General features: G+C 30.2%; 2 protein-coding genes across 2 annotated transcripts; both read right to left on the reverse strand.

The window, feature by feature from the left end:
- Nucleotides 1-673: 673 nt before the first annotated feature.
- On the reverse strand, nt 674-4,166 carry LOC114407696 (probable aldo-keto reductase 1). The gene is made up of 7 exons (XM_028370890.1): nt 3,958-4,166; nt 3,665-3,832; nt 3,372-3,575; nt 3,101-3,273; nt 1,704-1,800; nt 1,478-1,631; nt 674-1,145 (listed from the first exon to the last, which is right to left on the reverse strand). Exons 1-7 carry the CDS (start codon nt 4,000-4,002, stop codon nt 967-969), a joined length of 1,020 nt encoding a protein of 339 aa, XP_028226691.1. The 5' UTR covers nt 4,003-4,166; the 3' UTR covers nt 674-966.
- Nucleotides 4,167-9,067: 4,901 nt separating this feature from the next.
- Nucleotides 9,068-10,519, reverse strand: LOC114407697 (calmodulin-like protein 11). The gene is made up of 4 exons (XM_028370891.1): nt 10,319-10,519; nt 9,920-10,077; nt 9,554-9,634; nt 9,068-9,390 (listed from the first exon to the last, which is right to left on the reverse strand). The coding sequence occupies exons 1-4, from the start codon at nt 10,392-10,394 to the stop codon at nt 9,256-9,258; spliced, it is 450 nt and encodes a 149-aa protein (XP_028226692.1). The 5' UTR covers nt 10,395-10,519; the 3' UTR covers nt 9,068-9,255.
- Nucleotides 10,520-14,038: the final 3,519 nt, after the last annotated feature.

Here is a 14,038-nt window from a genome sequence, read left to right on the forward strand (position 1 = left end):
AAAGTTTAAAGATAATGTATATAAATTGAGATTTTTTTAATGAATGTGAAATATTGTTTTACTTTGACTAAAAAGGTATTCTTAAAGAATCAATAAACAAAGTATTTTCATAATAGTACAATAGAAATGATGGTGAAATTATATTAATAAAAAAAACTTTTAATTCCTTAATTAATGTTCAAAAAGCATTGGTTTTTTTTTGTTGGGATATTCCAAAATGCATTGGCTGACATTTAGTTAACTAATTTTTTAAAATGTAAAATATTTTATATTATCAACCAATTAAAAGTTATTCATATGATTATTAAGACAATTATGATAAAAATAAACAAATATAATAGTTTATAATTAGATGAATGTAAGATATTTTATACGGTAAATGCATATACCATTTATTCTTACTAAAATAATTTCATCGTTATTTACATAATTAATTTATTAAAAGTTATTATTGAAATAACTTTTAAATAATTATTATTATAAAAATCAATAAATTTATTATAAATAATAATTTAGGATTAAATAATAATGAAAAAGTCTTTCCGTCGGTCCTATTTACTCTACCTAAAAGATTTTAATAGCTATCCATAATCATGTTCTTACTTTAGACTATTTATTGGCATTCTAGCTACTTACGCACAGCAGGCAGCACCAACAATAAACCAAACCAATCTTCACCAACAGAAAATTTGTCTCTAAAAAATAATCAGTAAAACATTCAATGGAACCATGATTCGACACAAAGATGGATATCTTGGCTTCAGATGAGTCTCACTCTCTCATTATTTAATAAGATGTGCATAATTAAGCATACAACATAAGTTTTGTGAGTTGTCCGTATAGGACCAATGGCAATTAGTTTTATTGAGAGCGGATTAAATTTTGGAGCACGCAAGGAGATACGAAACTAGATGAAAAGAAAGATCTGAGATCTAAGGTGCATAAGTGCATAACTGGTATATATAGTTATGCTTTTGGTGGAGTATTAGCAAACTTCCATGAACATCTAACAAATGCATCAGTGGTCCGATCCCCTGCCACCTCAGATATTGGTACAGCATCTGTAATCTCCTTTAAATCATCTTTGCTGAGTTTCACTTCACATGAACCGATATTACTATCAAGATTTTTTATCTTAGTTGTTCCTGCAATACATGAGAGGCTCCAGAAATGTTAATTCTCTGGCAAAAACAATTCACAATTAAATGCTGACATGACGTCACGATATAGTATTATGAGCCCATGATCAAGGGGGTTCGTGCATGATTCAATTTAGCCTCTGATATTGTAAAAATGCTAACTTAGTCTATGACTTCCATACGTGTCATTCAATTTAGTTCCTGAATTTAGTAACCATTGTCAAATTGACTATCATAAATTGATTTGATCGCTAGTGTTAGAGATCAAATTGACTGACACACAACAAAGTCAAGAATTAGATCAAATGTTGCGTACCAAAGTCAGGAAAATCACTCACCAGGGATGGGTACCACATCGTCTCCTTGATGAAGAATCCATGCAAGAGCAAGTTGCGAAGATGTACATCCATACTTCTCTGCCAATTTTTCTATCCTAGAATATAAGATTTTGTTCTTGTCAAAGTTCTCCCCTCGTAACCTTGGTTGAAATGCCTGGTGGAAAGAGATGTTAGTGAACAATGAACAAGGGCAAGTGTTGTCAGAAAGAAAGGTTTAAGTCCATACCAGAAAACTGTTTGCAGGTATACTTTCTACGACAGCCTTGCCACCAAAAAATCCACGGCCAAGGGGGCTGTATGGTACTATTCCAATTCCAAGTTCCCTGAAGTGTTGCTTCCAAAGTCATTAATGAAGATTCACGAAGGACATGGAAAAGCACTAGGTCAGGAAAACAAAGAACTTGGTCGTGTATACACAAATAAAAACGTTCCAATTCAAGATAGTAAAACTACTTGATCGAAAGTTTATCTCTAGAAAGTAAACAACTTTCTTCGCTTGAAAGAAATTGGATCCTGACCATTATTTTTTTAATACATGGATAATTTAAAAATAAAGATTATATTATAATAATTTGAATGGCTTGATAATGAACTGAACACAATGCAGTTAAACTGAAGAGGACCCTTGTCCAAAGATATCACAGAAAAAACAATGGTATGTAGACATTTGCAGGAGATATAAGGTTGGTTGTGTGGTTAACAAGGAGGAAAAGGAGGGAAAGGTCACAGTTTTGATCTCTTCGGCTAACAAACTAGCAATTAAACATTTTTCAATAAAAAAAAAAGCTTCCATTTCCATAGAGATATATAACCATCAACCCAAAGATTCAAGGAACTATTTTCAGTTTGTCTCAAAAATTATAAATAATTGCAAAAGAGACAGACCAAAAAGAAGGCTGTAGAAACCAGATAGGTAACCCCAATTACAAAAGTAGAATAATTAGAATTAGTTAGTTGGGGGCTGAGATAATTAGAGGAACAAAGCATGTTGCCTAATAAGAAAGGGTTGAGAGGGAGATTTTATCTTGTGATTTGAGAGGGTCCAGACGGAATCCAGATTGGGAGAGTCCAGGCCTCTCAAAAGTCCTGGGAATCATTTGCACACTTTTCTGTTAATAGGAGCTTTTCTCTCTATAAATCTGATCTAGTTTCTATCAGTTTGAATCAGAAACTTGAGTGTCACAGTGGAAGTATAAGGCCTTGGGCTCTCTAACTACAACAACTAGCTTCTCGCAAAGTTCTTATCAAAATCATCAATAAACGAAATATACACCTTAAATGTTTGATTTCCTGTAAGATACATAAGAGGAATCCAACTTCAGCTATGAAATTGCATAGAAGAGTGATGTCATTTCCTGAAGAAATGCTTATGACCCTTACAATAGGAGCCCATTCAAAACAAAAACTGACAACTTAACATTGACTTTCTTTTTTGGTGAAATAATTGTTAAAACCTTTATACATAATTGTTCACAATCATAAATAATCCACAAGTTCCACTTGTAAGGTAGAGCTTCATGCTATCTAAACTTATAAACTCAATTATGACTGGGAAGCAGGAAACAAATCAGCAAATTCTCCACAGAAACAACATTTTACATTATGGACACCCTCTTTATGTACCTGCAAAGTGGAACAATATCTTGCTCAATTTCACGAGTCCAAAGGGACCACTCCAGTTGCACAGCAGTAATGGGATGAACAGCATGTGCCCTCCTAATTGTGTCAGGGCTAGCTTCCGACAATCCTATGTACCTTATTTTTCCCTCTTGGACCAGCCTTTTAAGCTCTCCCATCTGTCATTCAAAGAAAACCGAACAAACATATCAAACACAGAGCCACCAAATAAATAATCCTCACATGAAAAAGAGAAGTAATTGATGGCAGCACTCACGGTGTCTTCAATGGGTACAGTTGTGTCAACACGGTGCTGATAATAGAGATCAATGTAGCTGACACCAAGGCGTTGGAGGCTACCCTCGCAACAGGACCGAACATATTCAGGGGAACCGTTCACTATCACATTACCATTTTCCATTTTGACAATCCCAAACTTTGTGGCAATCTGAAATTGATCTCGAGGAAAGTCCCTGAGAGCCTGAGAGTTAACTAAAATGTTATGTTACTTACATCCATTGTTGATTGTTATTTGTTAAAATGAAACAGATCTGTTAAAAGGTAGTTAACCTTTCCGACCAAAACTTCATTGGCACGTGCTCCATAAAAATCTGCAGAATCAAAGAAAGTGACCCCTTTGGTGAATGCGTGTTTGATCAAAGAGATGCCAACCTCTTCGGGAACAGGATCGTTGTACACTCCACTTAGGCCCATACAACCAAATCCTAACTTGGAAACCTTACAAAACAAAAGCAACAACCAAAAATGGTTCACACAAGACAAGGAAGATACCAACTCAATTCAGAAACATTATTTGAATGAAGAATTTCAAATCAATCCAAAAAAAAAAAAAAAAAACTAACCTCCAGGCCTTGGCTTCCAAGCTTCACCCGAGGAATATCTGCCATTTTTTGTGTTCCTATACGAATTTTCCAATTAGCTTTCTTTCTTCTATTCGTCTTCAAATATGTGTTATTAGTGCTATGAGGTTGGTACACCTAACTCTTTGGGCGCCACCTGCTTAATCTCTCTCTTCCAATTTTTTTGTTATCATGACTTTTTTAATTTTTATTCCGGGCTTATTTGACTTCTCAACCGCCATAGTGTTACTAAATACTAACGGATGTGTCTGGTTCCTCTCGCTTCACCTTCAAGTTAACCCTACTGACGCCATTACTCAAAAAAATTATAAAAAAAAAAATTGATTTTTGTGTGAACAAATATATATTTCGCAAATAGTCGAAAACTAATTATTCAGCTATCTATAACTACGCTGAATCTTATTGTCTATTATCGGTACAGAAAAATCACGGTAAACATGCATAATTTTTCCTTTTTGAAGAAACCCTTAATTTGTTCTCTACATTTAACTAGCATTCTTACTTCAGTAGATGAATTTATTATTTACCGAGATGAAAATATAGTTTTAAAATTTGTAATTTGTCACCATGTTTGTCTAATCTTTACTCGTTTGTTTACTTTAATTCTTCCCCACACATAAGAAATCCAATAGAGGCCTTTGGATCTTTTCACGCGCATGATAGAAGACTATTGTCAAAATTAGGTTCTAAACTAGTTCTAACTAATAAACCCACGTCGATTTATTTAAGCTAGGTGATATTACTAGACAATGAAGGTTGTTGTTTACCCTTAGACAATTATGGATCTATAACCCAAACTAATTTTACAAAATGTCATAATTTGGACAAAGGGCATTTTGCTCTTAAAAAAAAGTATTTGTTTCTTTGTGGGGAAATCCAGTTCTAATGACAACGAAAGCGCCCAGCCGCCCACTGGCATTCTACTTACGCGCTACAACAAACCAATCTTCATTGGCAGAAAAATTCTGACGAGTTTGAAACTATTGATTCTATTGAACTCCGGTTAAACATTGATTGAATTGAACCATGATTCGGCAGAACTATGGATATATATTGGCTTCAGATCACACTGTATGTCTCATCATTTAATATCACGTGATTAATTAAGCATACAACATAACTGCTATATATAGGACCAAAATGATTGTATTTTGGAGCATGCAAGGAGACAAGAAACTTGATTAAAAGAAAGATCGGAGCTAGCTCAAAGGTCCATAACTGCTATATATAGTTATGCTTTTGGTGGAGTATTAGCATACTTCCATCAACATCTAACAAATGTATCACTAGTCCAATCCCCTGCCACCTCAGATATTGGTAGAGCATCTGTAATCTCCTTTAAATCATCTTTGCTGAGTTTCACTTCACATGAACCGATATTATTATCAAGATTTTTTTATCTTAGTTGTTCCTACAATACACATGAGAGGTTGCAGAAATGTTAATTTACTTTTTAAAAAAAATCATAATTAAAAATGTCTGATGATTGTTAGGGACTAAAATGACCGGTAATTATAATTTCAGGACTAATTAGATGATTAACTCAATTTATCCAAGCGAGACGAATGTGAAGAAATTTCTATAAATAATATATTTTCAGAAAATATACTCATCTTAACTCATACAAAAAATTTGATGCAAGAGCAAGTTGTGAAGGTGTACATTTATGCTTCTCTGCCAACTTTTCTATCCTAGAATATAAGATTTTGTTCTTGTCAAAGTTGTCCCCATGTAACCTTGGTTGAATTGCCTGGTGGAAAAAGATGTCGATGAACAATATTGCAATTCCAACTTAAAAATCCACGGTCAAGGGGACTGTAAGGTACTATTGCAATTCCAAGTTCCTTGTAAGTGTTGCCACCAAAGTCATTTAATGAAGATTCATGAAAGACATCGAAAAGCACTAACTCAGGAAATGAAAGAAATTAACTAAACGTGTATACACAAATTAAAAAGGTTCCAATTCAAGCAAGTAAAACTATTTGATTAAATTAAAGTGTTATGTCTACAAAATTAAAAAAAAAAGGGCTAAAATACACTCGTGATTCATGATCATTCCCTAAGTCTAAAAAGTTCCATTTTGTTTTCTTAGAGTCTCTTTGTAATACCAAGTTGATCTTTGGATGACATGGCAAGATGTTAACAAATTCAACAAGGTAGAGCTTTAAGCTATCTAAACTTGCAAACTTAATTGATCAAAGAGATGCCAACCTTTTCAGGAACAGGATTATTGTACACTCTGGTCAGGCCCATGCACCCGAATCCCAACTTGGAAACCTTACAACACCAAAAGCAACAACCCAAAATGATTGACACAAGCCAAGGAAGATACCAACTCAAAGCCATGATATGAATGAAGAATATAAAATCAATCCAACAACATAAAATATATGCCATTTTTTGTGTGCTCCTCTGCAAATTTTCCAACTGTCTCTCTCTTCTGTTTCTCTTCAAATATGTGTTAGTGCTATGGATCGGTGGATTTGACTCTTTTTTTATTGCGACGCTTAACCACGATAGTCTAGCAAACAATGTTTTTTAACAGGATATTCCTGAAAAATCTGACAAGAAATAACACACGAACGTTTTAAGAAAGAATTATAAAACGAGACGTATGCAGTTAATTTTACCTTTTTAATGTTGATACATTTTTAACACATTACTTTAACATATTTTTTATTATTAAATGAATTCATATAAATTTCCTTGGTACATAGTTGTCCCAGTAATAAATCTTTGTCCGGGTGGACATAAGGTATATTCTTCTTTTAATATTTTTTTCGAGAATTCAAATCTTAGAACATTTAATTAAAAAATACAATTTTTTTATTATCACTCATATAAATCATTACTGGTATATAAATCTCATTAGAAAATTATTGTTTTCTCCAATTCATAAATTAGCTTAAATTTAATGTATTAATGAATAATAAAAACTCACTCATTTTATGGGGAGTAAATATATTTAAGGCAATTATATTTTTTATAAAACAATTAAGCGCCTAATAAAGATGAAAAAATAATAAAGGAACCGTGATATGTGTTTCTCTGTCATAATACTTATTAGCATTTTGGTTTCTATAAGTTAGCGCTTCTATCATTTCTTGTCCTTTATAAGCTTATTTTTTAAATTTTAGTTTTAAGTTTGTGCCTTTTGCAATTTTAATTCTATAAGATATTTTATTTATTTTTAGTCCTTTTAAGTATGTGTTTTTTCAATTTTAATCATCATTAGCGTGAATTTAGAGGATTATAAATGAAAAAAAATAGAATCTTATGAACAATCTCTTTTATTAAATCAAGGATAATCAACTAACAAAAAAAATCTAAACTATTTATTTTAAATCTCAATCATTTATTATTTATTTACTTATTAATTAGTTAATCAAACATTAGAATATTCTAAATTTAAAATTCAAAAATCAAGTTAATAAAGAATTTTTTTATCGTTTTATATTTTTTTTTCAAATTCATATCTTTATTATATTTTAATATATGATCAAATGAATTGTTATAAAAGAAGAAAAACATTAGGGAATGATCCACATTATTTAAGATATTTCACAGTAACTTGATAGAAAGAGCTTTTTTTTAAAAAAAAAAAGATAACTTTAGAAATCAATTTGAATGAAATTAAAGTTCAAGGTGATTATTTATAAAAAAAATAATATTTTTTAAGGATCAATTGAAACAAAAATAAAGTTTATGAAGTCTATCTTTAAATATGATAAAATTTATGGTTAATTAAGATAAAATTAAAGTTTGGTGTTATTTGTGATGAGTGTGTTAATTTGCACACATTTTAATGAACTGCTCTCCGTACACATTTTTTTTCTTATAAATAAAAACAACTCCAGGTATTCTATTTTTGTTTCTCTTAAAATTAGTTTGAAAATATAATAATTAATTCTTGACCTCAAAGAAAAACTTGTACATGCATGGAAAACTTTACGGACTACCATCCATTACAATGAATTCATCCCCGAATTCTTAAGGGGGAAAAATGAAACTCCAGAAAAGAAGGTAAAAGAAAAGAAAACAGGAAGCTCAAAACCATGTTAATAATGATCCAATATTTTTATCTAAGGAATGCTACTCATGCAATACTAATACTCTAATAGTGTGTTTGATTTCTTTGTCAGCTTTAATAACTAGTAATAGTTAGCTACTTCCTAACAAATATTGACTCTTTCCAATAGAAAACCGAACATACTTGTTCTCACATAAATATTAGTTGAAAGCTAAGATTAATTAGCTAAATACTCATAATAGTTTAGAATCAATTTAATTGACACTCATGATACCTTTTTCAACAGTAGATTTCTGGACTAGTTCAAAGAGTGCCTAGTATTAAAAGTTGAACAAATTTAATTAAAATTACACAAATTAAGTCTTATTTATATCACTAACTTGCCTCTATTTATGACACTTTTAACAACTTGATAGTTGTTCCAAACATGACTTATTGTAAAAAAAATTGGTGTTGAAGTTCGACGCTTCCCTTTAAATAAATAAAAAAAGGTGAAATAAATGTTATAAATTAACTGTGGAATTGTATATATATATATATATATATATATATATATATATATATATATATATATATATATATATATATATATATATATATATATATCAAGTTAACATCTATCATATAAATCATAAATTATGATGACAAAAGATTCAATTACCATAAATTAAAAAGATGGCACATTTCAAGATATATATCAACAAGTATTTCATTAGTTGAAATGCATGAACTTACTTCTTGAATAAAAGGTTAATGAGAAATTTATTAACATGTTTGGATTTGTGTTTTCTAATCACATCTAACACCAAATTCACAAGAGTAAGCCAAACTAACGTGGAAGCTATATAAGAATTTGTTTTAACAGCATGTGGATCACACCAGCATACATTATGTTAATGCATTACATCCTTAATCTAACGTGACGCTCGTTTACTTGTAGTTTAGGATGACTTTATATAGTTCTATCACTCAGAAATTTTCCTCTTGTTAATTTTATTTATTTTACAAAAAGCCTTTTATGCTAGCTTTGTGAACGTGATCACTTATTGGTATGCAATAAAATTTGAAATAAATGCCCAATTTTAGAATAATTTGATAAAGATTGTGTTACAGCTATAGAGATCGTATAAGGATGTGATGTGTATAGTATGTTAGTTTCCTACATCCGTACGTCCAGGAATAATATACTAACCAAACATTAAAATTATACCAATATACATACATTTAATTAAGCTTGTATATATTTTTTATTAAACAGCCAACATCATCCTCACGAACTCTTCATAATCAACGAGCCCGTCACCATCTAAATCAGCCTCTTTGACCATCTGTTCCACTTCTTCGTCGGTCACCTTCTCTCCAATGGTTCTCATCACAGACCTCAACTGCACGAATACACATGTGATGTGGCATGTCCATTATATGGTTCATATGAACTCATGCAATGTTGTTGAACAAATTAAATTAAGATTTACAATTCTCACATGGTAATTGACAAACTCTACCTTCCGTGTAAAATAAAAATTAAAAAAAAAAAAAGCATTGTACCTCACTGGGCGATATATAACCATCATGATCTTTGTCAAACACCCTGAAAGCTTCCTTCAATTCCTCTTCTGCTTCCGTTTCCTTTTGGATCAAAATACATAAATAATTAACAACATCAACTTTTAATATTACAACTCTCATTGATAATCAAACTAATTTTTCATGGCCTTCTTGTTTGTGTAGCATTAATTTTAATTAATTCTTCGCACATGCACACATTTTTAAATATAAAACTTGTAGATGAAATTAACTAACTTGCATAGCCATCTAAATCATGGTCAACACACTTCAAAATCTATTACATCAAAATAAATTTTATTGAACTTTAGAATAAAAAAAATGAACATGTAATTTCTTTTTATGCACCTTCATTTTTCTAGCCATGAGATTCAAGAATTCCCCGAATTCTATGGTTCCGTTGCCATCCATATCCACTTCGTTCATCATAATTTGCAACTCCTCCACCGTTGGATTTTCATCTAGTGATCTGATTGCAGTGCTTAATTCTTCAATGGTTATGCAGCCTTTTCTCCGATACACATATATAAAACAACAAAAAAGATCACATGCAATCAAGTATATAATTAAGAAATTAAAGAGATTAAATTAAGGGGCAAATTAATTCAGCAAGCATACAAAAACGGAAACAGAGGGGGGGAAATCTAAGTCTAACCAAAGAAAATAAGTTCAAATAATGGAGGATCAATTGAGAGTATTATGAGTAACTGGTTTTAATTAAATGCATAATTAACAAGCCTAACGTACCATCTCCATCTTTGTCAAAAAGACAGAAGGCCTCCAAAAATTCACCAATTTGCTCTTCCCTCAAGGCTTCCTTCATGCTCGATCCCTTTATACAAATAATACACTAACTTACTTTCAGCTCAACACAAGCTCATTCTACGCAGATACGGGAGGGAGAACCAGGGATAGAGCACTCATGCTCATATATATTCACTCAATCACTCCTCGATTTATAATTGCATAGCAAAATTCTAAACGTGCAACTTTTTTTTAAAAAATAATACCATAATATAAATTATTTATCATAAATTGAATGTATAATACGCGTTTTAAAAAAATTATTATAAATTTTAGTTATATAAAATAAATATCCACATGCTAACTAATATAATAACTCACTTGAATATGGAGACTGGTTGCTTTGACCAAGTACAGTCTACATATTTGTACTTTACAATCGAATTAGGCAAATTAGGTGTCTATACGAAAGACGGTAAGGAATGTACGTACTTAGGTTTGAAAACTAAAAATTAATTGCACATACGTGGTATAAGTGTCCAATATTATAATAAAAATATATTTATTTTTTAAATATTTTTATATATGTTAAACAATAACTTAAATATATAAAATATAATAGATTGTGTATAATTAATATATTTCTTTTACACCTTGTTTGTTTATATAATGTTCGTTTAATTTAGAATTCCATAAAATTAATTTTAAACCACTTAATTTGATTAAGAGGTATAATTTAATTAATTTGAATTATATGTTTACATTAAAATATATTTTCATTTAAAATGTGAAAATTAATTTTCCAACTTTTAAACGAAAAAGATAAATTTATAGTTGAAAAAAAAAAGTAAAATGAAATTGAAGTGGAGTGGAGAAATCTGAGTTGTACCATTTGGAAATTGACACCAGACTTGGGAGGCAAAGAGGAAAAAAGAATACTAAGTTCCACGAAAAAATCAATCCCGTATTCCCAACGACAATAATAGTTTTCATCTTTCAAGAGTCTATGCACGGATATACAGTAAGGAAAATTAATCATTTCCCATTTCTCATTTCTCTCATGTTACTATTTCAGATAATATCATGAAAATATTATACTTCTAAGCAAAACCAATCCAAGAATAAAATAACTAAAGTGTATATTTTAGATCCATAAAAAAACTTTTGTTCTTAATTTTTATAAAAAAAATATCACATATGTTGATAAAAAAAATCTAACATATAGATCTTTCCTTTAAAGTTATTTTTTTTTAATTATTTCTTACCGTTGAAGCAATCTTGACCCAAAAAAATTAGTCCGAATAAAATAAGATCTCATATCTAACAAGTCACAAGTTAAAACTCTGGCTTGTTTCTTTATAATAATGTAAATCTAAGTATCTTATAAAAATTCTTAAGATAATTTTTATAAAAAATAATAAATTTATCTTACATGTTCAAGCTCTAGGTAGGACGAGCATGAATGATAAATCTCTCCGTCCAATATTTGAGAATAGTGTTTTTGAAATAAGACTTTTACATTTGAGAAAATGATCAAGAAATAATAACCTTCCTTTAAAAAAAAATAATAGTCTTTTTGAAATTTATTGGATTTACTGATAAATAACTTTTGGCAAAAAATTATATATTTTTATATATGAGAATAATTAATTTTTAATGAATATTTTGCAGAAAAATCTGAGAATTCAACAGAAATATGAAGATTCAAGATCTACTTCAAAAGTCATGTAGAAGGGAAAGGGAAAGGGGGAAAGAAGGTTGTACGGATGCATGTGGTGCTTAATTTTCCCGAAACAGTGCAAGTTTTCGTCGTTCGTCCTTTCCATCAATTTGACTTTGCTTCGCCCGCTAATGGACGTCACTTCGTTCTAGTAAATACTAGTACGCCCTTTTGAAAAATATGATTTCTTATTTTTGTCCTGAAATATTCAGTCAAACTTGAAAAAAAAAAAAGATTTCGAATTAAAAATTTAAAATATCTTTTATTCTCTATTTTTTCTTATTTTTATTCTTTTTAATAAAAATGTATAAATTTAAATATTTTCTTTCCTTATTTTCTATCTAAACAATAGATAATTGTTCATATAAGTCTATACAACAACAACGCCTTATCTCATTAGGTGGGGTCGGCTACATGGATCAACTTCCGTCATAATGTTCTATCAAGTAACATATTTCTATCCAAATGATTAAGTTCGAGATCTTCTTGATAACCTCTCATATAAGTCTATAGTATAAGATAATAAATAAAGTAGTGTATTTAAAGTATAACTGTTTTGATATTGAAGTTTTTTAAAAATAATGACATTGATAAATGTCAAATAAAAACGATTCATTTTTAAATTTGAAAGTTGTTTTTTTTTTATGAATATAAAATTAATGTTAAGTTGATAATTTAATTAATAATTTAGAACCCAAACCCGTCTAATTCAACTTAGGGTTGGATCATGTTAGTGGACTGGGTTGGATCATACTCACTTCTAAATTCCGAGTTTGAAAAATCGGTCATTATTAATGCAGACTTTTAAAAAAGACTATAAATAAAGAATAGTGTTATTTATCACGAACAAATTATTATGAAAGGAAACACGAACAATGGATAATAACTGATCATACAAGGTGGGATCCTTGTAAAATTCTATTTTTACGCTATCTTGTATCTCTCTCTTTTTTATTTTTCAACCAAAAATATTCATTTGTGCTGTTTATACAAAAAAAAAAAAAAAGTGTGCGTACCAAAAAGTATTTCTCAAAAATAAAATACGGCCTGCCTGCAAACTTGTCGTACGTTGATATTAGATTGCAAGAGATGCATGGAATCAAACGATACTATCTAAGCTTCACCAAATGCAACAAAGGAACAAATTGTTTTACGTGTTTTGAATTTCTCTTTTATTCATGATACTTAATCTCATGATTATATTATATTTGTGGATTTGGCTTTTTTATGATAAAATAAAGTAACTTTAGTTGGTGAGAAAATTAATTAACTATTAATATTTTAATTTACCTTGGATTTGTTATGTATAAGGATATACTATATAATATCCGTTGATTCTTTTATATATGTCAACAATTAAGTTCATCCACTTTACCTTTTAAACTGAGTTATTGTTCACTTCGAATTCAGAATCCAATGTTAGTAATATAACCATCTTTTTCACATGAGGTGATTGAAATTTGAACCACTTAGTCTTATACTATAAATTGAGATCTCCGGTCCTTCTTATAAAAATTAAGTATTACTTAATTATTAGTTTTATATTATATTATATATATTATTTTATTATTTTGAATGTCAGTTCTATTTTATACATATATATATACACACACACGGGGTAATTGATCTGGAATTCTTGACATTGATTACTGTCAGAAAAGAGGCACATGATCGATGACTCTAATTTAAGGCGGGGGAGTGGATCGAGTTTGAGATCTTCAAAGGAATCCTCTGGCAGCTTATGTCTCTAGTTCTGATTTTAGATTAGCAGAGTCTGCAATTGAATCATGTTCAGAAGCTTTTAGGAATAGATGACCGAATCGTATAGTTATAACTAAATCTTCCAGCTGTGGTTTATCACATTTATAGGAAAGACAATGCCTGTGCAGATACGTTTGCCTCTAGAGCTACTTCTGTCATTGGGTTCTACGGATGAGATTTCATCCCATCTTTTTTGGTAGCAGAGCTCAATAGAAACAAGATAGGCTTACCTAGTTACAAAT

Source organism: Glycine soja, chromosome 3 (assembly GCF_004193775.1).
Source record: "Glycine soja cultivar W05 chromosome 3, ASM419377v2, whole genome shotgun sequence".
Lineage (NCBI taxonomy): Eukaryota > Viridiplantae > Streptophyta > Magnoliopsida > Fabales > Fabaceae > Glycine > Glycine soja.